Raw genomic sequence first — 27,592 nt, forward strand, 5'->3', positions numbered from 1 at the left:
TCTGCAGAGACACGCTGGCCCGGGCTCGGCCATCGTTCTAGCGATTCCGCGGAAGGAGGTTCTGTTGGAGACTTCGGGAGGGTTTTGGTGTTGGTTTAACCAGAAGGTTTTTAAAAACATCTTTTTAGCCCTGGCCAGTTTGCCTCAGCGGTTAGAGCGTTGGCCTGCGGTCTGCAGAGACCCGGGTTTGGTTCCCGCTAAGGGCACGTGCCTTGGTTGCAGTTTGTCCCCGGCCCTGGTTGGGTTGTGTGAGTGGCAACCACTTGATGTGTCCCTTTCACATTGATGTTTCTCTCTCTCTCTCTCTCTCTCTCTCCCCCTCCTACTCTATCTGAACAAAATATCAAAAAACAAACAAACAAACATTTTTTTAGTCAAATAACAAGAAGTTCAGAGACCTTTCCTGTGCACAGGGCCATCCTGTCCAGGGGCCACGCCCGAGTCAGGGGAGCCTGGACGGACGCTGTCCTAGCTGTCACTTGGCTTTAAGTACGGGCCCTGAGTGGACCAGGACAAAGCGCACAGTGTGACCGAGAACCAGGAGACCGGGGTGGGGCTGCCACTCCGCTCGGCTCCTCCTCTGCCAGGCTCGGTCTGCCGGTCAGCAGAAACCCGGGAAACACCTGCCCGCGCGCTGGGCTCCGAGACGCGCCCCTGTGGGGACCGAGGCCGCTCCTGGGCCGCCAGCCCGCCTCCACCCTCCCCAGGACGCAGTGGCCCCAGGAGCCCCCTGAGCTGGCAGTCAGGGGCCCTCCAGTCTGCCTTTGCTCTGGGACTGCCGGGCAGCCTGCCTGGGCGGAGGCAGAGCGGACAGTGGAGCGCCCTCCTTCTGCTCCCGGGACCCCCTTCGGAGGGGAACCCACGGCAGGTCATACCCAGAGGCCCGGGCTCCCCGGACAGCAATGGCTCAGTGAGCAAGCTGACTGTCCGACGCCCCGAGAGGCCCCCAGGTGGCCCCTCTGGCCTGCGGGGCAGCTCTGCTGGCCTTCGGGGGGCTCGGGCAGCAGCAGGGAAGCTTCTCCCTTAGAGACGAGAAGGAGAGGCCAGCAAAAACCGGAAGGCACAGAACCCAGACGCCCTCCTGTGGCTCGGGGCGGAGGGAGGAGGATTCCCAGGGAATTTGAGAACTACCCTGGGGGAGCCAACAAATAAATAGTTTCCGAGTAAAGTGGGTACATCTGCATGCCCAGGTGTGCCCAGACACCTCCAGGGGAGCGGTGGTTAAGGAGGTCTTTCGTCCCAGGCTCAGCCAGTGCCAGGCTTGGGCAGGCTCTGCTCCCACACGGAGCTGGGGTCGGAGTGAAGGGTCAGGTGGCCACAGCCCAGGGCACACAGCGCGCTCTGCCAGGCCTGCCACCGTCTGAGCCTCACCCCGCCCCGCGCGGCGGGCGGGCATATTCCCGTGGCAGAGAGGAGGCACCGAGGTTAGGAGGGTCAGGGGCCTGGAAGCCGGGTCCCCCGCTTGTGTCCTTCTGCCCCCTCCCACTGCTCCCTCGGGTTTGCTTGTGGGAAGTGAGCTGCCCCTGTGGCCAAGCATCCCGGGAAGGCGGGCTCGCTGCGCACGGCTCACACTCTCGCGGGTGGGCAGGGTGGGGAGGCGTCGAGGCCTGAGCAGAGCAAGCTCCGGAGACGCCACCATCTCCCGTGCACGAGCACGAGCAGGACCGATCGGTTCTCCGGAGAAAGCTTTGAAATCTCTGGCCAGTCTGAGTCCCAACTGCAGTCAATCCGTGGGAACGCTTATATTTAACATCTTAACACAATTCAACAACATTTTGTTAAATACATCTGAAGGGGGGTGGTTAGAAAGAGGAAGGGCAAAACTAGGGTCCCTGTGAGCCCGCGGGCCACAGTGCGGGACGGGCAGCAGCCCTTGTCGCACAGAGTGTCCGGCAGCCTTGTCACACTCTGTGTCCAGGACCCAGGTGGCTTCGCGCTAACGGCCGTGCTGCCCGTTGGGGATGAGGCTCCTGTCGGCCGCGAGTCCGTTCTTCACACAGTCCTTCTCTTTGTCTTTGGTGGTCTCTTCCTTCTCCTCTTCTTCTTCCTCTTCTTCCTCCTCATCATCACTCCGCACATCCTGGATATTCTAGACAAAGGGAAGAACGGGCTATGAGTGACAGCCTTCCGCAAGCCTTGCTTGAACGAGCGAACAGGTGGGCCCAGGTCAGAGCTAATGCCCCCAGAGAGGAAAAGCCAGTATCCAAACCGCCAAACATTCACAGGACAGGACGTACCCTGAGTCACAAAACACAACTTAACAAACTTAAAGAACTGAAACTGTGCAAAGTATGTTTCAGGGCATAATATAACTAAACCAGAAGGCAATATCGAAAATACAATAGGGAAATCTAAAACACTCGGAAGTTAAAGGACACACCGATGATCAATGGATCACAGAGTACATTTCAAGAAAACATTTTGAACTAAAATGAAAATACAACATTTCAAAATTTGTTGGATGCAGCTAAAGCCGTGCTTGGAAGAAATTTCATAGCGTTAAGTATTCACATTAGAAAAGAAGAAAAGGTTTAAATAACTTGAGCTTCCATGTTAAGAAACTAGAGGGCGGGGTGGAAAAGGAAAAAAAGTCCAAAGCAAGCAAAAGGAAGAAAATAATAAATGAAAGCAGAAACAGTAAAAACAGTGGAGAAAAGGAATAAACTCAAAACCTGGTTCTTTGAAAAGATCCATGAAATCGGTAAATCACTAGCAAGGTTGGCAAAGCCAAAAGAGGCGCCAACGACCAGAAAACAGAAAGGAGAGACCACGGATACTGCGGGCATCCTGAGATCAGGAACAGAATCCCGGGAATAACCCTGCAGATATATATTTCACAACTGCAGTAAGTGGACCAATGTCTCAAATACTACAACCACCAAAATTCACCCCAAATGATATGAACAACCTGAATAATCATATAACTATGAGAGAAATTAAATCTGTAGTTTAAAATTTTCTGAAAAAGAATTATCATCAGGTCCAGATAGTTTCACAGGCAAATTCTGTGAAACATATAAAGAAGAAATAATACGCCCTGGCCAGTTTGGCTCAGCGGTTACAGCGTCGGCCTGCGGTCCGGAGAGACCCGGGTTCGGTTCCCGCTAAGGGCACGTACTTCGGTTGCAGTTTGTCCCCGGCCCTGGTTGGTCGTGCGGGTGGCAGCCACTCGATGTGTCCCTTCACGTCGATGTTTCTCTCTCTCCCTCCCTTCCTCTCTCTCCCTCCCACTCTATCTGTACAAAAAATGGAAAAATATCCTCGGGTGAGGATAAAAAATAAAAATAAAAAAAAATAAAAAAAAAAAGAAGAAATAATACCAAATCTCCACAGTGTCTTCCATAAAACAGAAGAGGGCAAACTTATCAACTTTTTATGAGGCCAAAATTATCCTATTACCAAAACCAAACAAAGACTGTGGAAGAAAAGATGACTACAGACCAATATCTCTAATAAACAAACATAAGCCTAAAAGTCCTCAACAGAGTATTCAAATCAAAATCAGGAATGTATAAAAATAATAATACACCACAACGAAGTAGGATCTGTCCCAGTAATGCAAGGCTGGTTCAATATTTGGAAATCAATAAATGCAATCTATTTTATTTATAATCTAAAGAAGAAAAAAATAGATAATTATATCAATTGATGCAGAAAATCATACGACAAAATTCAACATTCATTCATGATCCAAACAAAAACCCCAGCAAGGCATGGAAGCTGACGCCATGCTTGACGGCGAATGACGGAACCCCCCTAAGGCCAGGCACAGGAAGGGTGTCCACTTCCATCACTGCCATTCACACTGTATTTTAAGTCTTAAGAGGTGAAAAGAGGTGAAAGTAAGAAGAGGTGAAAAAATAAATAAAAGTCATACAGAATGGAAACAAAGTGACCCTATTTGCAGATGACATGACGATCTACGTAATCCCAAAGAATCTTTCAGAAACTCCTAGAAGTAATATATGTAAATTTAGCACTAAGGCTGCAAGATACAAGGTCAACACAAAATCACACACACACACACACACACGTGCACACACACACGATTTCTAAAACAACTGTAGTATGCTGAAAAAGTCCTCAAATATATTAGGTCCTAATTTCTGGAACTTGTGAATACTTTATACGGTAAAGTCTTTGCAGATGTGGCTTAGTGAAGGCTCTTGGGAGGAGAAGGTCACCTGGATCGTCCAGATGGGCCCTGAGTGCTGTCCCAGGGTCTTTGTCAGAGGGCAGAGGAAGTGACACAGAGGAGAAGAAACACGAGGACAGCTGGAGAGACTACAGCGATGCAGCTGCAGGCCCAGGCCGTCCCCAGAAGGTGGAAGAGGCAGAGAGCAAACCGTTCCCTAGAGCTCTGGAGGGAACAGACAACCCTGCCGCACCTTGATTTCGTCTCACAATGGATCATGGACTTCTGGCCTACAGAACTGTAAGAGAATACATTGCTATTGTTCTAAGACTCCAAGTTTGTGGTAATATGTTATTACAGTAGCTATGGGAAGTGGACACAGCTTTCCGACTAAAACCTGAAATTTAAAATCAGTAATATTTATAACAGCTTCAAAAAATAAAACACTTAGGTATAAATATAACAAAGCACGTATAGGATCGGTATGTAAAAACGACACAATTCTGTTGAAAGAAATCAAATATCTACATAATTGGAGAGACATACTGTGTTCCCTGGTAGAAAAATTTAACACAGAAAGGTAATTATCCCCAGATTGACCTACAGAGTCCACACAATACCAACTAAAATCTCCGCAAGACTTCCTGTAGATATAGACAAGCTGATGCTAAAATGCACATGGAGAGTCAAAGGAACTAGAACGCAGAATAGCTAAAGCAACTCTGAAAAAGAATAGAATTGGAAGACTCAAACTACCCAATTTTAAGACTCACTATAAAGTTACAGTAATCAAGACTGAATGGTATTAGCAATACTATTAGATCAATGGAACAGAAGAGAGAATCTACAATAGAGCCACACAAATGTGGCCAATTGGGTTTTGACAAAGGTGCAAAAGCAACTCAATGGGGAAAGAGTAGTATTTTCAACAATGGTTGAAAAAAATCAGAAATCTATAGGCAAAAAATTAAACTTGGACCTGAATATCATCATACCTTATACAAAAGTAAACTCAAAATGGATCATAGATCTAAATGTGAAATATAAAACTTTTCGAAGAAAACCTCATGACCTTGGGTTGGGTGATGAGTTCTTAGACATGACACAAAAAGCCTACTCAAGTAAAAAACAAAAACAAAAAGACTTATAAACTTAACTTCATCAAAATTAAAAACTTTTGCACTATGGAAGGATTAAAAAGTTGAGCTGCAAACTGGAAAATTGTATTTGCAAATCCCATATCCAACTGGTATTCTCAAAACTCAACACTAAGAAAAATACCAAACCAATGAGAAAATCAGCCAAAGATATGAAAATAGACACTTCTTCAAAGAGGATACAGGATGTCAAATAAGCATAGGCGTAGATGTTCAATATCATCAGCCGTTTGGAAAAGGCAAATTAAAAACCATGATGAGATAAAAGTACAAACGCATTAAAAGAGCTAAAACGGAAAGTACTGGCAATACCAATGCTGACAAGGACACGGGGTGGCTGCAAGGAGCACGTAGACATTGCTGATGAAAATGCAAAATGGTACAGACACGTTGGGAAAGAGCTTGACAGTTACTTATGAAGTGAAATAAATGTCCAGTGTGTGTCTCAGCCCATCATACTCCTGAGTATCTGCTCTAGAGAAATGAACGTTATGTTCTAACAAAAACAAACATTTATAACAGCTCTATTCCTAATTGCCCCAAATTGGAAGCAACCCAAATGTTCTTCAATCAGTAAATGGGTAAGCTGTGGTCCGTCCATACAATGAAATGCTGCTTGGCAACTAAAAGGAGCAAAACCAGGACATTTATGAGAAGTTGCATACACCTCAAAGGCATTATGTCGGGTGAAAAAAGTTAGTTTCAAAAGCTCACCTACTAAATGACATACGAATGACCTTTGTATGACGTTCTTGAAGAGACAAAGCTATGGGGATGGAGAACAGATGAGTGGCTGGGGTGGAGGAGGCAGTTATTTGGGGTGATGGGATTGTTCTGTATTCTGAGTATGGTGATGACTACACAAATCTATACCAGTGTTAAAAGTCAAAGAACTGTAGCCTGGCCGGTGTGGCTCAGTGCATTGAATGTTGTCCCATGGACTGAGAGGTCTCGGTTCGATTCCCGGTCAGGGCACATGCCTGGGTTTCAGGCTTGATCCCCAGTAGGGGGTGTGCAGGGGGCAGCCAATTGATGTTTCTCTCTCACATCGATGTTTCTCTCTCTCTCTTAAAAAAAAAAATTCATAGAACTGTGTACAAACAATAAAAAAAAAATCCATAGATCTAATAAGTTTACTGAGAAGTTTTAAAGTAAAACTTAAAAGTATTTCTTTTTAGAAAGCAAACCATAGGGTTTTCCCAGTAAACATTTGCTGAGTAAAGCATTACTTATGTGGGCATTTGGACTGTCACGAGGTTTCTGTTGTTGGCAATCAGGATGTGTCCCGTTTTCTTTGTGCAGGGACTCCTTCCGGGGCGGTGCTTAATGGAGGGGTGTATGTTTCTCTCTTCCCTTGTGTTCTCAGAGCTGTGAGGGAAACTCCCAGAAGAACGACATCGCCCCTGAGGACGGGGATAGAATTGCCACAGATCAGACTTCATTGCGAAAGACAGGAGATGGCATGACTTATTCAAACAACACTGAGAACGCGTGCTCTGGGCAAGGCCGGTGTCCACGGGGCCCTGCCCCGCTAGGCCAGCTCACCAGCATCTCTACTGGACCCAGACTGCAAAGGGAAAGACCATGGATGACGGAGGCCGTCCCTCGCACGTCGTTTTTCAAGATGACATCCACATGAGTTACTTTCTCCTCTGTGACCTGCAGACCAGAACTGACCACCTGCAGAGATTCTCAGGGTACATGTAACCAAACACCTCCCTCCGGGCACACTGTTCACGCAAACGCGGCGTGTGGAGAGGACCAGTGTCGTCCACATGTCCTGCTGGCTCAGTCACGGACGTGGACTGCACACTCAGGATGCACAGGCTCCCCGTGAACACCGGGGAGCACACTTGGCGTCTCAGCAGGGAAGACGCAGCAGAGCGGGGCGCCCTCTCGAAGACATCTGGGAGCCGGGGTCACGGCGCCCCTGTGCAGAGGGTGTCCTTCAGGCAAGGGTCACACTCGGCTGGCATGTGCTTTCATGGACGGTGGCCTTTGGGGCCTTTTTTTCCTTTCTCAAAAAATGTTTGTAGGGAACGGGGACGTGTGAATCCGAACCAAGACACCTCCCGCCTCTGTCCAGGATCTGCGGCTGCTTCGGTGAGAAGCAAGCTGGTTCTCAGGTGTGTTCCCCATCGCCTGGGCCACCCCTCAGCACCCTCGCTTCCGGGAACAGGTCCTGGCCCGCAGGAGCCTTTGGGAACGCAGTGGGTCCCCTAGTCACAGAGGTTGGGGATAATACTCCTGACTTTTAGGGGGCGGTGGCCAGGGATGCCATCCCCCACCCCGCCGTGCGCATGACGGCCAGATGGGCTGCCAGAGCGGCGTGGAGGTGAAACCCTGTTTACAATTATCCGAGCCCAGAGCCCAATTCCACTTCACATTCAAGCTCAGCGATGGTTGCCTGGTTTCAATATATTCTCAATTTTCCAGGAATGCAACTCTGCACATAAATCAAAGGAAGACTATGCCTTCTGTTGTTGTTCCGAACTTCACAGTTTCAGAAGGCCAAGCCTCTGCCGGCCAGACTGCCGGGGACACGCGGGTCCCCGGCGCAGCGCCTGGGTCAGCCGTGGGTGCCGCCGCCCGTTCTCGGCCGGCCCACAAGCACACACACGGCGGCGGTCCCCTCAGCACCGTGAGTGGAGTCGCGCACACGTGGTACACGCGAAATGCACGCTTATCAGAAATGTCTTTTCATCTCATTTCTTTTTCATTACAGCTGTGGCACTATATTGCTTTTCGAAATGAAGGCTGTAGGTGAGTCACACCACCTAGGAATTTAATTTCAGCCTAGTGCAGGGGGTGTGGGTGGCTTGAGATGACGGAGCAGGTTCAGAAAGGGTTTCCCGGGAGGGAGAGTCGGTTTGATGGATGGTTGCACGTTATGCAAACTTGAACAAGGCAAACTGGAAACAGCGTGGTATTCAAATATTAACGAAAGCCCACATTATATTCAATTGTGTCATGTATACGCCATCTGTAGTAGAACAGTAACCCTCCGAAACTCTGAAAGAGATATTTTTCACTGCCCTAAAAATCCTCCTTCCTCCACCTATTCACCCCTCCCTCCCAGCCCCTGGCAACCAGTGACCTTTGCATTGTCTCCACAGCTCCGTCTTGCCCACAGTGTCATATGGTTGGAATCCTTCTCAGATTGCTTCTTTCACTCAGCAGTGTGCGCTTAAGTTTCTCCATGTCTATTCCTGGCTTCACAGCTCGCTTCTTCTTAGTGCCAAAGAACATTCCATGGCCTGGATGCGCCACAGCGTGTGTACCCACCCCCTCCCGGAGGACACCTTGGTTGCTCTGACGTTTTCGCAATTGAGGACGAAGCTCTATGGACATCCGTGCTACAAAGGCCCGTGTGCTGGCGCTGGACCGGGCAGCTAGTGTGGACAGTGACAGGTCCTTCTCAAGCAACCTAGGACACAGGAGCTATCCTCCTTTGGAAACAGAGGAGAACGAGGCTCAGAGGAGCTAAGGAACTGCTGCAAGTCTGCACAGCGACCAGAGGCAGACAGCATGGAGCCCTGATCCAGGCTTAGACCCCTGACACAGTGCTCTAGAGAACCCCGCTGGACGTCCAGACTTGGAAGACGGCGCCAGGAGGCAGACCCCGTGCTGCCCGAGGCCCCTCTGTGTAAGAAAGCCCCCTCCCCGCTCCTGTCCTCCCACCGGACCGTCCCCGTGCCACCTCGCCCCGCCCCAGCTCGGCCCCCGCCACCAGCAGGACTGACCTTTAAGCACAAAGTCTGAAATGATGGATATCATCCCTGATCAGATGTGCCAACCGACTTTTTCCACATGAGAGAAACACTGAGATTTTTTTTTTCTATTCTACTTCATTTTTCAAAAGGTGGTCGAGATCTACGAGGCTGACTCGGTGCTTCGTTGAGGATTTGCAACCGCAGCTTGGAAATGCCGGCTAAGGCATGCTGGGAGAGCAGAGGCTTCTCCAGTCAGCGGAGGTCAGGAACGCATGGGGTGTCAATCACACCGTTCCGTAGTCCAGGTCCTTTCCTGTGACTGCAACGCGTCACAGAAACCAAAAGCGAGGCCCGCTTGCTTCAGGGGACCAGCAATCTGCACACACGCTCCCAGGCGAGCCGCGGTGGTCCCGGACACCGCCTGTCCCCACGGCGGGGCCAAGACAGAGTCCCTCTCCTGGGACCAGCCAGCTCCTCCCCTCGCATGGCCCTTCCCTTCTGTTGTTCCCTGCACACGGCGCTCCTCACCCCCGCCACCCCTTCTTAATTGTCACTGGGCAGGGAGAACCTGTCTCATGAACACTGTTGGCCTTCCGGAATCCTCCGGAAGTCGGGAAAAGCCCAGGCACAAAGAAGGATCCAAAACCTTTTTGAAGACTGATGGACCGATCTCCAAAGGGCAGTCGCGGCCTGGGCCACAGCCCTCACACCTGCCAAAGCACATGGCCCTCTGGATGCTCCCGTGGTCTACCGGCCGAGCCCCCGGGGAAGGCTTAGCCGCCGCCGTGATCCAGAACCTGTTAATATCTGGATAACTTTAGATAACTTTCTTTCTAGAATTAGCCAAGATATCTAGTATCCGACTGAGCCTCCCCAGAAATGGCCGGTCTTCTAGAACACATCATTAACAGTGTCATCCGTTCCACAGCCGGAAGGGGTGAACAACAATCCCCACAAGGTCTTTTAAGAGTCCCCCACCCCACCTGCCGGCAACTCCCTTTGGTTACACAAAGTGTTGGTTAAAACAAAACACAAGGAAGAGGTTACATACGTAAGAGACCTGGTTATTGGTCTTAGCACGGGTTTTGGAACCTACTGGAAGAGAAGATGCGTGTTCTGAGGACGGGGTGTCTGAAATCACAGGGTCCGAGGGCACCCCCCTGCACTCAGAGAAACAGAAAACCCTGGACTTGGGACCAAAATGACCTCCCGCGAATTCAAGTCACATTAAGCTGAGCTTCCCCTCTGACGGGTATGTTCTGGGAGATGCAGGCCGTGTTACGCAGAACAGCACAGTGCCTGAAGGTGCGGAAGGGACTCCTAAGCGTATCTAACCGCCTTTCTCTTTGGTGCTGACGCGCCTCTGATAACCGGGGCGGAAGAGGCACATACCCCTCCCTGCCCGCCTCCACTCATCACAGCACTTGTCCCAAAGGGTCTGTATATGTCCTGCAACACCTCAAGACAAGGAGCTCTTCTCTCAGCTAAGCGCCGCCTCTTCCTCCCCGTCATCCTCAGGGGTGCATCCTCAAAGCCCTCCCCCGGGCATCTCCCCTGCTCCGCCCACAGCCACGCCCCCACTCACTGCGCGGGAGCCGCCAGACCACTCAGTTCACGCGCAACTCAGCCCTTTCATCCCCACCCCTCAAAAAAGTGAGTACAATAAGTTTGAGGTCAACCCCGATGCCTGTCCTTCAGCATTATTTTTCACGTAACTGTTTCTTATATTTTAAGATTCCGGGATATATACCCCGTTACCAGTTGGCGGTGGCAGGTGCCCGCCCGGCCGGTGCCCACTGCGTCTGTGCCCACGACTCCGCGAACCTGGAGAGCTGTGTAGTTTTAATGCCTTAACGGACCCTGTGCGTGGGAATGTGCGGTCTCCGGTCCTGTCGGAAGCCCGGGAGGTCATGAATGACTCACGATGTCCCTCTGCTGTTTGAGCGGTTTCATGTCTAAATCCGCAATTGGCAATGAAACAGGGAACAATATAACCAGCGTTTTATGCTGTTTCGAAAGCAAACTCTTCGCTTTAACGGAATGAAAAAGTGCATTCAATCAAAGCATTCAATTTTCTGAACTGCTATCAACATACTTTCCTTTTTGTTATGTCAGTTCTCATTATCCAAGTTGACAAGGTCACAGAAAAAAAAAATTGAATTTTCCTTTTTTTATCCTCAGAGAAACTGCATGTAAATCGGATCCTCTGAAACCTGGCCACGCAGCACACGGACACTTCCCATCCGTGGTCTGGGACATGAGTTTTCTAGACCACGCTTCTCAAACTTCAGTGTGCACACGAGTCACCGAGGTCCCTGACGGATTCAGACTCCCCTTCGGAAGGTCCCGAGTGGGCGCATTTCTGAGCAGCGCTGGAGACGCCGGGCTGCCGTCAGCCACCACGCGTGGCCAGCAGGCTGCCCCATAGGCCGCAGGCCGTCTCTGGACCACCACTCTCAGAACAACGCTGTTGAAGCAAGGGCTGTCTAGTGGTTCTCCAAGGGTTACAATGTCCTGATTTCGAATCATTTTGATCTCCCTAGTCTCTCTCTGTCATGAGCCTTTTTAGTCCAGGAAGGCAACATAAAATGACCAGCATGTTTCACTTCCTATAATAGACAGTTGTTTAAAAACAGTTAGTAAATCACCTTGGGAGGGGGGGCGTGTCTTTAATTCTCCAGGGACATGCACTGTTTAAAGTGCTCTGTTTGTGGCCCTGGCTGGCTGGCTCGGTTGGTTGGGTCTTGTCCCGGGCACCGAAAGGTCGCTGCTTCAGTTCCCGATCAGGGCATATGCCCAGGTTCCGGGATCGATCCCCGGTGGGCGTGGGGGTGGGAGGCAGCCGATGGATGTTTCTCTCCCTCTCCCTCTCCCTTCCTCTCTCTGATTTTAAATAGAATAAAAATAAAGAACTCTGTTTTTCTCAAAGTACCTATTTCCACAGTCTGAACTTTCAGTTAGAAGGATTGTTAGACGGAACATCTGGGTAACATGATGTGCAGAATGGGAGGCTGTCCACACAGGTGAGGAAGAGCGAGCAGACCCTGCACACGGGGCGTCCGCGGACGCTGTCCGGGGTGGAGAGCACCCACGGGGAGCTGGTCTTCTGACTTACTCTAGTGGCCCCCAGCCTCAGAGGCAGATCCGACTCACTCAACTTGGAGGACGAAGACTGTTAGAAGCTCCAACGGCTGGGCCCCAGCCCCATAGATGCCGATGAATTGGCCCGCGTTAGGACCTGGTCTGTGAGTAGGTTTCTTTTATGGCTCCATAGGTCATTCTAGTCAGCGGCAGTTAACACAGTGAATATGTAACAAGTTGATCTGAAATAAAAAGAAGGTGTCCTGGGAGATCTTCCGGCTGTGAGCCGAAACTCCTATTCCGTATTCGCCTCATACGATTCCGATCCGCCCTTGGTTAGAATATCTATCAGGCAAAATAATAATGAGCTTTTTTTTCATGAGCCGGCTTCTGTAGAATACTCCTGGAGTCCTCCGATGGGCCTTTTAGACAAAAGGTCCTCGGAAACGCGTAAGCACCTGTCACCGAATGTCACGCTTTCCCATTCGTAGACAAAAGGCTCAGATGATGAGCTGATCAAGTTCCACAAGAAGGATCGTAACTTCCCAAAATCCCCACCATCACCAGAGTCCCCGAACAGAGAAACGTGTTTTCACCCCCTTCGGCTCAAGATGAACGAACGGCAACTCACGCGAAACCCTGCGGCCGACGGGAGCAGCTTGCACCGAAGGGCACAGCAGACCTGCCCGGCTCCGCGTGAGTCAGGCCACCTAGGACCCGCCTCGGGTGAAGGAGAACCCGGATGAGACGGAACAGGAGAGGGGTCGGGTCGGTGGAAGACTCCACAGCGGACCGCAGGGCTCTGGCCGGGGAGCTGGAAGTGTTCGGTCCCCAGAGCGGAGCGGGGGCAGGGCGTGGCGGCTGGCGTCGAGGGCACGCGTGGTTCTGCGTGCTCCCTGCAGCCACCCGTGGCTGGGACGTCGTCAGGACAACTTGCGAAGTGTGTGCTGAGAAGCCTGTCATTGTAAACACGCGAGCCTTCTGAGTCCTGTCTCCCTGCAGAGGGTAAATGCGGTCCTCTCTGCAGGGACCGGCGTTAGGTCCGAGCAGGGCTGGGAGGCCACGCGGACGCGGCTGCACAGCCGGAGGCCCTGCAGGGCCACAGGCCCAGTCCCCCAGCTGAGGGAGGCGCAGACTGGGCTCCTCTTTGGTATTGTTGGCCGAAGGCAGCTTCATTGCCCGGGTTATGCCTCCTGTCCAGAGGACTGTGTGTACCCAGCGGCAGGCTGGTGTTGGGCACAGACGTCCAGCCCCTGGGCCTCCACAGGGCCTCTCCGGGGGCCGCCAGCAGCCCTGGGGCTCTCTGGAGGGCTGCTGGGCCTTCGCGTTCATTGCATCCACTCAACTCTCCCTCTGCCCGTCCAGCTCCCCCACACCCTGCAGACCCCAGCGCACCCCGAGACCCTCCTTTAGGCGCGTGCACACCCCCGCAGCTGACGTGGGTACGACGACTGGGACACAGGCTAAGTTTGCGTCAGAGCTGCTCCTCGCCTTTGCTGACCTTTACCCTCCCCACGACTCTTCCTGGACAGCGGTGCTGGGGCCCTCCCGGCGCCTGGACTTCCCTCACACGCATCCACCACCGCGCATCCAGATAAGTGGGTCAGGGAGAGGTCAGGGGTGCGGGAGCTTTAGAGAGGCTTCCGCCAAATCCTGGTACAAGCAGTCGGCCGCTGTAGCTGCCACACAGGACCCGCTCGGACGCCAGCCCATGGCCCGCTGGGCCAGGCCTCAGTGACTGGGTGCTCTAGAGACGGGGGCAGTGGCCCCCACCCAGCCACGTGAGTGGAACAGCCAATCCTGTCCCCCCGAAGGCGTGACCGAGCTTTCCCGGTTCACAGGAGCAGAGCGCAGAGCGTCCCCACGGGCCCCAGCCGACGGGAGCAGAGCGCAGAGCGTCCCCACGGGCCCAGCCGACGGGAGCAGAGCGCAGAGCGTCCCCATGGGCCCCAGCCGACGGGAGCAGAGCGCAGAGCGTCCCCACGGGCCCAGCCGACGGGAGCAGAGCGCAGAGCGTCCCCATGGGCCCCAGCCGACGGGAGCAGAGCGCAGAGCGTCCCCACGGGCCCAGCCGACGGGAGCAGAGCGCAGAGCGTCCCCATGGGCCCCAGCCGACAGGAGCAGAGCGCAGAGCGTCCCCACGGGCCCAGCCGACAGGAGCAGAGCGCAGAGCGTCCCCATGGGCCCCAGCCAACAGGAGCAGAGCGCAGAGCGTCCCCATGGGCCCCAGCCGACAGGAGCAGAGCGCAGAGCGTCCCCATGGGCCCAGCCGACAGGAGCAGAGCGCAGAGCGTCCCCATGGGCCCAGCCGACAGGAGCAGAGTGCAGAGCGTCCCCATGGGCCCAGCCGACAGGAGCAGAGCGCAGAGCGTCCCCATGGGCCCCAGCCGACAGGAGCAGAGCGCAGAGCGTCCCCATGGGCCCAGCCGACAGGAGCAGAGCGCAGAGCGTCCCCATGGGCCCAGCCGACAGGAGCAGAGCGCAGAGCGTCCCCATGGGCCCAGCCGACAGGAGCAGAGCGCAGAGCGTCCCCACGGGCCCCAGCCGACAGGAGCAGAGCGCAGAGCGTCCCCATGGGCCCAGCCGACAGGAGCAGAGTGCAGAGCGTCCCCATGGGCCCAGCCGACAGGAGCAGAGCGCAGAGCGTCCCCATGGGCCCCAGCCGACAGGAGCAGAGCGCAGAGCGTCCCCATGGGCCCCAGCCAACGGGAGCAGAGCGCAGAGCGTCCCCACGGGCCCCAGCCGACAGGAGCAGAGCGCAGAGCGTCCCCACGGGCCCAGCCCACAGGAGCAGAGCGCAGAGCGTCCCCATGGGCCCCAGCCGACAGGAGCAGAGCGCAGAGCGTCCCCATGGGCCCCAGCCGACAGGAGCAGAGCGCAGAGCGTCCCCACGGGCCCCAGCCGACAGGAGCAGAGCGCAGAGCGTCCCCATGGGCCCCAGCCGACAGGAGCAGAGCGCAGAGCGTCCCCATGGGCCCAGCCGACAGGAGCAGAGCGCAGAGCGTCCCCATGGGCCCCAGCCGACAGGAGCAGAGCGCAGAGCGTCCCCATGGGCCCCAGCCGACAGGAGCAGAGCGCAGAGCGTCCCCACGGGCCCCAGCCGACAGGAGCAGAGCACAGAGCGTCCCCACGGGCCCCAGCCGACAGGAGCAGAGCGCAGAGCGTCCCCACGGGCCCCAGCCGACAGGAGCAGAGCGCAGAGCGTCCCCACGGGCCCAGCCGACAGGAGCAGAGCGCAGAGCGTCCCCATGGGCCCCAGCTGACAGGAGCAGAGCGCAGAGCGTCCCCACGGGCCCAGCCGACAGGAGCAGAGCGCAGAGCGTCCCAATGGGCCCCAGCCGACAGGAGCAGAGCGCAGAGCGTCCCCACGGGCCCCAGCCGACAGGAGCAGAGCGCAGAGCGTCCCCACGGGCCCAGCCCACAGGAGCAGAGCGCAGAGCGTCCCCACGGGCCCAGCCCACAGGAGCAGAGTGCAGAGCGTCCCCATGGGCCCCAGCCGACAGGAGCAGAGCGCAGAGCGTCCCCACGGGCCCAGCCGACAGGAGCAGAGCGCAGAGCGTCCCCATGGGCCCCAGCTGACAGGAGCAGAGCGCAGAGCGTCCCCACGGGCCCAGCCGACAGGAGCAGAGCGCAGAGCGTCCCCATGGGCCCCAGCCGACAGGAGCAGAGCGCAGAGCGTCCCCACGGGCCCCAGCCGACAGGAGCAGAGCGCAGAGCGTCCCCACGGGCCCAGCCCACAGGAGCAGAGCGCAGAGCGTCCCCACGGGCCCAGCCCACAGGAGCAGAGTGCAGAGCGTCCCCACGGGCCCCAGCCGACAGGAGCAGAGCGCAGAGCGTCCCCACGGGCCCAGCCCACAGGAGCAGAGCGCAGAGCGTCCCCACGGGCCCAGCCCACAGGAGCAGAGCGCAGAGCGTCCCCACGGGCCCAGCCCACAGGAGCAGAGCGCAGAGCGTCCCCACGGGCCCAGCCCACAGGAGCAGAGCGCAGAGCGTCCCCACGGGCCCAGCCCACAGGAGCAGAGCGCAGAGCGTCCCCATGGGCCCAGCCGACGAGAGCCTGAGGCCGAGTGGGCGCCAGCCGCGGGCGGGCACGCAGGACGGGCCCACGCTGCTCTCGGGCCTCCTGAGTCTGGCGCACATGCCAAGCGGACACCGAGTGCAGACAGCCCCGCCGAGAGCCCAGAGGTCCACCGACGGCGCACCTACGTCCCCAGGGCAGGACACGGAAAGGCCACCTGCTGTACGATAAGTTAGCTTATAAAACATTTTATTTTGACTTTTCACGTTTTATAAACTAACTTAGCACGTTTTATTTAAAAAAATTTTTTTTTTATCCTCACTCAAGGACATTGTTCCATTTTGTGTTCAGATAGAGTGGGAGGGAGGGAGAGAGAAACATCAACGTGAAGGGACACATCGAGTGGCTGCCACCTGCACGACCAACCAGGGCCGGGGACAAACTGCAACCAAGGTATGTGCCCTTAGCGGGAACCAAATCCGGGTCTCTCGGAACCATAGGCCGACGCTCTAACCGCTGAGCCAAACCGGCCGGGGCCTAACTTAGCACGTTTTATAAACTCATTTATTGTACTCGTCTCTGTGAACGGAACAGGTCTGCAGAAGAGCGGCTCCCTCCGTGTCGCACAGAGCTCTCGCAGAGACTCACGCAGCAGGTGGGGCGGGACGGTGGCAAGGACGACGCCGACCAGGGCGCAGCCTGCCGACCTCTGCTTCTACCAGTCTCCTAAGCCCATTAACAGAACTGCCACATCCTGGCGTTGGCGTGAACGTGGAGATTCAGTCACAAGCTGCGAGACGCAGAAACAGACACTCGCTTCCTTGCACCTCTGCACGTGGCGGGTTTCTGTGCGGGGGAGGAGGGGTCTGTTTCTCCGAGGGCAGAGTGGACACGCCCTGTTCCTCCATCCATTCGGTGCAATCAGGGCACGGCTTCTCTCACCTGTTCCCTTGGCTCCCCCTCCACCCCTCACCCCCCTCAACGTCAACAAGACGTGACCAGTGGCTGGGGGCACACCGGGGTCAACACCTGGGACCAAGGAAGGGAAGGTGGGTCTGAGCACCCACAGGCAGCTCCCGCTGCACAAGTCCTTTCCCTTTACAACAGGCTCCAACGACAGGTGTGTCCATCCAACGACCTGGGCAGCCCAGCACCTCCAAAGAGCCGGTATCTTTAACCCACAGGGAAGGAAGATACGCAAGACGAGGCATCAAGAGCACGCGTGAGGGGAGCTAAAATGGGACAGAGTCAAGCACGGAAAAGCATTTGCCTAATTAAGCAATTCAAGGGCAGGCAGTGCCAGGGGCGTGACATTTGCCACCTGCAGCGGAACCTCCCCGGGCACCGCCCGCACCCGGCGCTGGCACCCAGATGCTTCCCGTGCCTCGCTCTCGGACCCGAGGCCAGGCTGGAGGCAACTCCAACAGAACCCTGCTGTGCGTATTGAAACACCCCGGGGTGGCCTTTCCCCACCGCAGGCCGGTCTGCCTGGAGGTACGAGTGGGAGAGATGGGCTGTGTCGTCAGCGGCATTTAGAATATGTGACCACCACCGTCCTAACACTGAAAATAAACACGTTAGAAAAGCAAATGGGAGAATTTCCAACAACTTGGGGAAGACCCTGGACAGGGTCAAGTAGTGCCGGGCTAACGCTGTCCTGTGAAGAAAAGGGAATTTACTGACAAGGTCACTGCGTGGATTCCAGTCCCAATTCACGTGGCCTTGGGGCCCCCTTCTCGCTCTGAGTCTTGTCTCCCCATTGGGCACGTGACCCCTCCTTCCAGTCCTGTGGCACTTCCTTCTCTGCAAATGTGAGGGTGGGTAAGCTGGTTAACCTGGAAATAGAAAGTGGTAGCATTTTTATAATGCTCTCTTGCAACCACCAGCCTGGGTCTTTCTAGGATGTCTTTCTTCTGCAGTAAGGGCGGGTTTTACATCCCCTGTCACCCACTGACAAAGAAGCCCTGGAGGCTTCTTGCATGTTACAAATGTGGTATTTCTTTTCCCTGGTGACCGAGACGGGGTGGCAAAGAGGACCATCCCGAGTGTGAGCCGTGAACGTGACTGGGAGACAGCTCAGCACGCTGTCCTGGCTGCCGGGCAGGGCTCCGACACCTGACACCAGCTGCAGCATGGCCCAAGCGAAGGGAGGGAGGGCGGGACTGGGAGCCAGCTGGGCCGACGGGAGCCCACAGGCTTCGCTGGGATTTGGCACAGAGCGCTCGAGGGGACGATAATGGCAGCCCACACTATGACGTGTGTCCTGTGGGCCAGACAAGGCGACAAGGGCTCTCTCCGACCCGGCAGGTACCGAGACGCCAGCCCCGTTTTACCGGAGGGGAGGCTGACGCAGCGGACGGATCTCACGTCCCGTCACCGGGAGGCCTGAGACCTGCACCCGCGGGGAGCTGCACTCTTAGCTAGCACCCTAACTGCTTACTAGGAAGTTCCCTGGGACTAAAAAAAATAATAACTACAAAACGTTCCGTTATGCTTTTAAAAAGTCCAAAAATAAGTAAAAGGGTTTGTCGCTCCATTTTCGTGTATGATCTTGATTATTGGATTTGTTCAGGCACTCACTGTTTTTAAACGCCATACAATTATTTTCAATTAATTTTCTGGCTATTTCAAAGAATTGTTTGAATAAAGAATAATTCAGCCCTGGCCAGTTTGGCTCAGCGGTTAGAGCGTTGGCCTGCGGTACAGAGAGACCCGGGTTCGGTTCCTGCTAAGGGCATGTACCTCAGTTGCAGTTTGTCCCTGGCCCTAGTTGGTCGTGCGGGTGGCAACCACTCGATGTGTCCCTTTCACATCGATGTTTCTCTCTCTCTCTCTTCCTCTCTCTCCCTCCCGCTCTGTCTGAACAAAAAAATGTAAAAATGTCCTCGGGTGAGGATAAAAAAAAAAAGAATAATTCAAACAATTATGCGAATTACTGTTCGGCTCAGCGGTTAGAGCGCCAGCCCTCGAACCAAAGAGTTTCGGGTTCGGTCTCAGTTGCGATCTGTCCCTGGCCCCGGTCGGGGTCATGTGAGAGGCAGCCAGGCGATGTGTCTCTCTCACATCGATGTTTCTCTCTCCCTCCCTCCCCCTCTATCTGAAGATACATAGAAAAATATCCTCGGGTCAGGACTGAAAAAAAAAAAAGAAGAATTAGAAAAGGAGAAGTATTGCACATTAAGAGGCTCGGGTTCCCGTCTTGGCTGTGCCGTGAAATCACTGTGCGGATTTGCGGGGGGCCTCGGTTACCCCAGGTTCACCACAGGGTCCCTTTCTGTAACTACAACGGTTCAGCGTGTGACAGCGTCCTTCTGTGAACCTAAGAGGCACTGCGTGTCGAGAGCAGATGGCTGAGCAGGTTGCCAAGGGCTAGTTTCTCCACCCTGACGTATGGCTCCTCCCTCCAGGTCTTGGCCACGCACCAGCCTGAGATGTCACAGAGACATGCTTGGGTTGGCCAGCACCCAGCACGATATTTACAGAGAAGAAAGTAAAAGCTTCAGCATGATCCAGTTTCTCTTGAGCAACAGTAATGAAAGCATGCTGTGCCCCTCCAGCCCCCCGAAGCCCTTTCGCGTTTGCAGAGAGTGACCGGTGAGCACAGGAGCTCGTCACCCCTTCCCGAGGCTCCGCATAGTCGCGCTTCATGGGAACCAGTTAGGTTCCAGGGCCGTCTTGTCCTCAGGCAGCAAGGTGCCTGCTGACCACGGTCGGCAGGAGCCGGCGTTGGAAATGACAGTGAGGTGGTTATTTTAAGGTATTTGACAACAGAAGCAAACGGCAGGTCCTCACTCACCATGTGCAAGCGATGACCCAACTGTTTAGGGAAAACAAAATGTGACTGTCCCAGCCCTCGTCAGTTTGGCTCAGCGGTTAGAGCGTCGGCCTGCGGTCCGGAGAGACCCGGGTTCGGTTCCCGCTAAGGGCATGTACCTCGGTTGCAGTTTGTCCCCGGCCCTGGTTGGTCGTGCGGGTGGCAGCCACTCAATGTGTCCCTTTCACGTCGATGTTTCTCTCTCCCTCTCTCTCTCTCTCTCCCTCCCACTCTGTCTGTACAAAAAATGGAAAAATATCCTCGGGTGAGGATAAAAAATAAAAAAAAAAGTGTGACTGTCCCAAACACCACTGTGAAGAAGTGCAATCAGTCTGTCTTTTACAGTCAGCCCTGCAGACTTGTGGAGACCATAAAAAGATGGACAAATTATGGTGCAACTGCTCACCCCAAACAGCACGGTTTGCTTCCCCGGATCATTTACTCGTCTGCAGGTTCAGAATCACTTACTGAGGGCCCACCAGGCAGAAGAAAAGTAAAAGGGACACATTCTCAAGCTCCGTTCTAAGATTTCAAAGTAATCTCAGGGGGCTACCAGCTCCTGCAATGCCATTTATTAACTACCTAAGAATTACACACCTGACAAACACCCGAGGTTGTGTGCTAAAATGCTGAATATTTATTAAGTAGCATTGAAAACGGACTTGTTAGGTGTTTCTCTTAAGAATTTCAACCGCCCCCGCCCTCACCCCCCACGGACGCGGCTCTGTGGTGAGATGGTGTGCTTTCGGAGGTGGTGGCTTTACGGCTTTGGTGGCGTGAGCTGGTCCCACGGCCACCCTGCGGAGGACAGAGCGCGAGCACGCCCGCTGAAGTCACGGGTGCTGTGACCACGGCCAGCCTTGCCACCCTGCGGAGGACAGAGCGCGAGCACGCCCGCTGAAGTCACGGGTGCTGTGACCACGGGCGGCGGGCCTCCGCGGCCACCGCCAGCTCCCGACTGGAAACAGCGCGTCCAAGGCTCAGCACGAGGAACCAGGACTTCTGTCCACGCTCCCGGCCGCTGGGTTTTTAATTAGGCCTGGTGCCCCCCCGCCAGAGATCAGACATGAAAATCACCAAACAAGACTTTCTTCTGGATTCCGTGTTCGGTTCTGCCTGGCTCCCTCCCAGGCCTGTGACGACTGTCAGTCGTCAGTTAATAAGGCAACAGTTTCTGCCAAGGGACAGGCGCTCCCGGAAGGCTTGACCCAAACTTCAGACAGGTTCAGCCCGCCGTCCCTCCTTCCCCCCAGCCCCTGGACGTACACTTGTCTGACAGCTCAAATTCTCATCCTTATCTCGGTTACTTCGACTTCATCAGTCACTTAGAGCTCAAATACCCTTGCCAGAGATCACAGACAAGCTATTTAGAATATTAATAAACTAGAACCAGTCAATGAAAATTGTTCTTGGCACTCCAACCTTAACGGAGAGAGCCTGCTCTCAGAAAAACAGGCTCCAGTTCGGTAATGTAGTTGCAAAAAAAACTAACTTTCAGGATTGGGTTTGAGATCAATCCAGATGTGGCCCAATTGCTTACACCTCTGCCTGGATCTCGAAGTTAAGACACGGCAGAAAGCAATGGTCGTGATCACTGAGACACAGTTACTGAATACAGCAGGAAAATGAATCAATCAGAGAGCTGAGTGAAAGTGAACTCAGTGCCCGGCCGGTGTGGCTCAGTGGCTAGAGTCAGCCCTCCCACTGACGGTCTCGGGTTCAATTCCCTGACAAGGGAATGCTCCTGGGTTGCAGGTTTGATTCCTGGCCCCAGTTGGGACAAGTGTGGGAGGCAACCAATCAATGTGTCTCTCCCACATCATCGATGTTTCTCTCTCTCTCTCTCTCCCTTCTACTCTCTCTTAAAAAAATAATAATAATAAATGGGAAAAAAATAATTTAACCTGTCCTCTAATAAAAGTTATTTCTTAAAAATGCCTTAGAGACCTACTTAATAAAAAAAAATCTAGCTAAAATTAGAAAAAATATATTAATAGTGATCTAATTTTTAAAAAATTCTGGTTAACTCTAAATTCACTAGAATGTCCCACCTGGCACTGAAGTCTACTTGCTCAGGACGCCACGACCTGGCCAGCCCTTACCTTCATGAATATACATCTTCTGAGCATCTTCAGGATGAAGTAGCCCCAGTAAAGGTGAAGGACTTGCAGGACCATGAGCTGCAGGTTGAGGAAGATGTACGAGAAGAAAGGCTCGAGGTAGATCATAGGTATGACCAGCGTGCAATACAAAATCCTGGAAAAGCAAACAGATGACAGGGGGCTCTCGTTACAGTCCAAGCACTTGTGCATTTTTCTCAGTGAGAAAACAGATACATTTTTTTTTTCCCTCCCAAGGCATACAACATTCATTTCATTTCTAATGATGTCCAGGAAATTCTCAACAGAAAACAATACGATAGCATTACCTTTTATATCATTATTGGCAAGCCACAGAAAAAGCACAGCGTGCCTCCGGGGAGAACACTTAGAGCAAATGGAATTTTTATAGCCACACGGCCTGCGCTCCAGTGTTCGGGTACCTTGGTGTTGCTCTCCGCAAACAGAAGAATGTACACGAGCCCCATGCATCTCCCCAGATTTGTAGAACAAATGAGATAATGCATGTTTACACAGGGTGATTATTGCCTTATGACACGATCTCGGTTATTTGGCGTCAAAGGCAAATGGGGGAAGTCTACAAAAGTACATTTTCTGGATGAAAGAGCCATTTTAAAGAAGCGAAACTCCCATTATCACTTCTACTTTCTAAAGGAAATTGCACACTGCATTAATTTCAGAAACAGACTCCTAGGCGCAGGTGACCTGCCCCGGATAACCCAGGGCACACCACCTCCAGGTACGACCGCAGCGAAGGGCCATCGAGTCCCTCCCCAGACGTCAGACACCGCTGCAGCCTTAGAGTTCTTGGACAGGTTCGTGTGTAAGTATTTTATTCTAACTATAAAATTAATGTATTCCTATAAAATTGGGGAAATCAAAGTTGCCCATAATGCCATCATCTTAAACAGCACTGTAATTTTTTAGTATGATCTTTCAGTTTTATCCTACACATATTTAACTTTATTTTTAAATGAACATAGAGTAAAGCCGACTGTTTTTTGGTGTGCAGCTCCATGAAGTATAATATACGCATAGATCTGTGCAAACGGCGGCACCACTGGGCACAGCACAGTCCCACCCCCACCCCCTGTGCTATCCCTGTGCAGTTACACCCTCCCCATGCCCAACGCTGGCAACCACTTATCTGCCCTCCGTCCCTTTAATCCTGTCTCTTCAAGACGGCCACATAAGCAGGACCATACAGTGCGTCAGCGTTGGGACTGTCTCCTCGCACTCGGCACCGTGCCTCTGAGATTCGCCCGAGCTGTCCTGGCTCTTGAAGCATGTTCCTTTTTATGACTGAGTAGTTTTCCATTTTATGGGCGTACCACAGTTTGTTCACCTATTCACCCCCCGAAAAGCATCTGTATTATTTCTGGTTTTCCCACAATTATGAAAAGAACTGCTGTAAACATCCACACACAGGGGTTTGTGAGAACATGTTTTCATTTCTCAAGGGTAAGTACACACGGGGTGGGGTGGGGAAGCGAGGTGTTGCCTTCTAAGCACGCACTGCAGTCCACAGGAAACTGAGCACCGGGTCTCCAGGGGGCTGTGCTGCAGGGACTCACCCTCAGCAGCACCCAGGATTGCCGGTGGAGGTTTTGCCACTGCAGTGAAAGTCACACTTGTGGGATTTTATGTTCAATTTCATTTAGCCTTAAATCCAAAAATACTTCACACTGGAGATGGTCTTCCCCAAAGTGACAGTTATTTCCTTAGAAGTGTGTATTTCCAAATGTGAGATACAGTGGATGTATTCAAGTGCAAGGTGTATACTGAAAGCTATTAAGACTTTGCCATACACTTTCCCAAAATTATAGCAATTCTAAGGCCACTAGGAATTCACGAAAGAGTTTCAATGAACCATCAACCAGGACCAAATGGGTCTAAAATTTAACTTAAGAAACAGAACAGGCCCTGGCTGGTTTGTCTCAGTAGTTAGAGCTTCAGCCCACGGTCCAGAGAGACCCGGGTTTGGTTTCCACTAAGGGCACATACCTCGGTTGCAGTTTGTCCCCGACCCCGGATAGGGTCGTGTGGGTGGCAGCCACTGAATGTGTCTCTCTCACATTGATGTTTCTCTCTCTCTTCCTCCCTCTCTCCCTCCTGCTCTATCTAAAGATAAATGCAAAAATGTCCTCGGGTGAGGATACAAAAAAAAAAAAAAAAGAAACAGAACAGCCCGGCTGGTGTGGCTCAGAGGTTGAACGTTGACCCATGCACCAAGAGGTCGCTGGTTCGAATCCTGGTCAGGGCACAAGTCCAGGTTGTGGGCCCGATCCCCAGTGTGGGGCATGCAGGAGGCAGCCAATCGATGTTCTCTCTCATCCATGTTTCTATCTCTCCCTCTCCCTCTCCCTTCCTCTCTCTAAACTCAGTAAAGAAAAAAATTAACAAAGAAAAACAAAACAATTTCAGCTTCCGTTGCCTGTGATGCTGGCGGTTCCCGGTGTCTGCTCAGTAGCTCCACCTCCTCTTTTGTGAGTGACGGGTCTTCAGCTGCTGAAAAAGCAGTGATACAGACCCTGAACTCCACACTACAAAGATAACAGCCACCTGCCCGTTTGACTTATGCAAATTCTTTTTTACAAAAAAAGTAGGAATTACAGAAAAATATATAGAGGTTAAATAAAAATCACCTAAAATCTCACAACTCACCTAGTCCAGTCGGTGAATCTAATTTAAGACATCTTTCCTAAAAACAACCTTAAAGGTGCCTGCCCCCATTACCACGTGGTTTTATATACCAGGGATCTTACTATTCATGTGATTTGTGTACCCTGCTTTTATCACTCAATAATATGTTAGAGAGAGTTTTCCATGTCCATGTATGTAACCCACATATCAGAGGTCAGAAAGCATTTTGTAACAGAACAGACAGAATTTCAGGCCTCTGGGCTATTTGATCTTTACGCAATCACTCCACCATGCTACTATAGCTCGAAGGCAGCCATGGACAATACCTGCCTCAATCAAAGGGTGTGGCTGTGTGCCAATAAAACTTTATCAACAGAAACCGTTCCTGGGCTACATTTGGCCCTGTGAGTCCTAGCCTGCCGCCCACACTCACCCTGCGCAATGGCTGCACAGAAATCCATCCACAGCTATCACAATTTATCAGTTGATTGAATGCCTTACTGATAGGCATTTACATTCTTTCCAAATGTTCATCACACTGTAAAGAACACTGTGTACGAGAACACCTGCTTCCTCAGATCTAGGCCAGGTATTCTGTCAGCCTCTGTCCACAACATTGCATGGCTGGTATTTGCATTTTTATTTATGATATTTGCATTTTATTTCATCTATGTATATATATTAGTTTGGTTATTTTTATTTTATTTTTTTATCCTCACCCAAGGACATTTTCCCATTTTTTGTTCAGACAGAGTGGGAGGGAGAGAGAGAAACATCGACATGAAAGGGACACATCGAGTGGCTGCCACCTGCATGACCCAACCAGGGCCGGGGACAAACTGCAACCGAGGTACGTGCCCTTAGCGGGAACCGAACCCGGGCCTCTCTGGACCGCAGGCCGACGTTCTAACGGCTGAGCCAAACCAGCCAGAGCTGTATTAGTTTGGTTATTTTTATTTAAACATTTGTGAACTGCTTCTTTGTGGCATCCATTTTTTCTACTGAAATGTTGGCTGTTTTTGTTGATTCATAAATGCTGTTTATATATTAAGGACAACATTATTTTTAAATCATGTTAAATATCACAACACAGATTCTTTTAACCTTGTTTATGATTTTTTTTTGGCAAATTAGTTTTTGAAGTGTTTTTGTTTTTTTTTTTTATCCTCACCCGAGGACACTTTCTCATTCTTTGTTCAGACAGAGCAGGAGGGAGAGAGAGAGAGAGAAACATCGATGTGAAAGGGACACATCGAGTGGCTGCCACCCACACGACCCAACCAGGGCCGGGGACAAACTGCAACCGAGGTACATGCCCTTAGCGGGAACCGAACCCCGGTCTCGACGGACCGCAGGCCGACGCTCTAACCGCTGAGCCAAACCGGCCAGGGCAGTTTTTGAAGTGTTTTTGTAACCAATTGTTTTCTTTATAGCTAGCCTCCAAGTTATGCTTCACAAGGCCTTGCTCACACCCACGATCACACACTTGACCCTTGAACAACATGGGCATGAGGGGAACCTGCCTCCCACACAGTTGAAAATCCACATAACTTTTTGACTCCCCCAAATCTGAACTACCAACAGCCTCACTGCTAACATCAACAGTCAATGAATGTATATTTCCTGTTACATGTTTTATATACTGCATTCCTACAACAAAATAAGCTAGAGAAAAGAACATGTTATTAAGAAAATTATAAGGAAGTCAAAATGCATTTAAAGTATTTCTTAAAACACACACACACACACACACACACACACCTGCGCACAGGTGGACCTGCGCAATGCGAACCCGCGTTCTGCAAGGGTCCGAAGGAACTCATATGCCGGGAGCCACTTGCCATTCTGATGGCTGGGTCTTTCGGCAGTTCTGCGCTTCACTCTGTACTCAGCCTGGAATGCCCTTCCCCCTTTCAACTGTGCCTAATTTATAATTAAGCTTCATCACAGATGCGTGTGTGCAGGGGCAAAACACATAGTACAGGCAGGATTCGGTACTCATCGCACTCTCGGGCCCCCACTGGGGTCTCGGAACACAAGCCCTGCGGACATCGGGGGGCTGCCGTGTTGCTACTGCTGTCACTGCGCGGACCTCTCCAGCACCCTGCTGCGGAGCTCACAGAGTGCTGCCGGGACCTCTCCAGCACCCTGCTGCAGAGCTCACAGAGTGCTGCCTGGCCGCTGGGCCTTCTGCCGAGTGGGGAAGAGGAGGGAGCCGCCTGGAGAGGAAGCGCAGGCTCAGAGGCCATGGGACCCTGTGCGCCTGAGCATTCTCGTCAGGACAGAGGGGACAGGGCCCCCAAGAAGGGCACCGGCGCTCGGAAGGGAGCAGCCCCTCTGACCCTGGGGCCAGCGGACTACAGGGCTGCAGTGGCAGCTTCAGGACCTCTTCCTACGGGTCTCGGTGTCCTCACTAAAGGACGGTCCAGTCGCTCAATCTCAATTGCTTCTCTTTCAATAAAAGAGGAATGGGAAAAGAAAGACACACACACACCTGCACTGGCCGGTTTGGCTCAGGGGTAGAGCGTTGGCCCATGGACCAATGAGTCATGGGTTCGATTCCAGTCAAGGGCATGGACCTCAGCTGCGGTTCGTCCCAGGCCCTCGTCGGGGTCGTGCAGGAGGCGACCAGTCAATATGTCCCTCTCATGTTGATGTTTCTCTCTCTCTCTCTCTCTCTGACTTTCTCTCCCTCTCTCCCCCTCCCACTCTGACTGAGCATAAATAGAAAAATTTCCTCGGGTGAGAACTGAAAAGAAAAAGAAAGAAACACACCTGCCCTTTCACTTTGGTCGAAACAGGCATGCGCTGTATTCAACGCCTGTACATTCTTTTTTTTTTTTTTTTTTTTTATCCTCACCCGAGGACATTTTTCCATTTTTTGTTCAGATAGAGCGGGAGGAAGAAAGAG

General features: G+C 52.7%; 1 protein-coding gene across 1 annotated transcript in view; it reads right to left on the reverse strand.

The window, feature by feature from the left end:
• Window positions 1–1,800: 1,800 nt before the first annotated feature.
• CERS3 (ceramide synthase 3) overlaps window positions 1,801–27,592 on the reverse strand; it is an 82,974-nt gene continuing 57,182 nt past the window's right edge. The window contains exons 11-12 of the mRNA XM_036278006.1: window positions 22,021–22,174; window positions 1,801–2,089 (exon numbers count right to left, since the gene is read on the reverse strand). Coding sequence (XP_036133899.1) covers window positions 1,937–2,089; window positions 22,021–22,174 — 307 coding nt within the window. The 3' untranslated portion in view covers window positions 1,801–1,936. The remainder of the gene's footprint in view (window positions 2,090–22,020; window positions 22,175–27,592) is intronic.

The sequence above is a fragment of the Molossus molossus genome, unplaced genomic scaffold, assembly GCF_014108415.1.
Source record: "Molossus molossus isolate mMolMol1 unplaced genomic scaffold, mMolMol1.p scaffold_m16_p_24, whole genome shotgun sequence".
Lineage (NCBI taxonomy): Eukaryota > Metazoa > Chordata > Mammalia > Chiroptera > Molossidae > Molossus > Molossus molossus.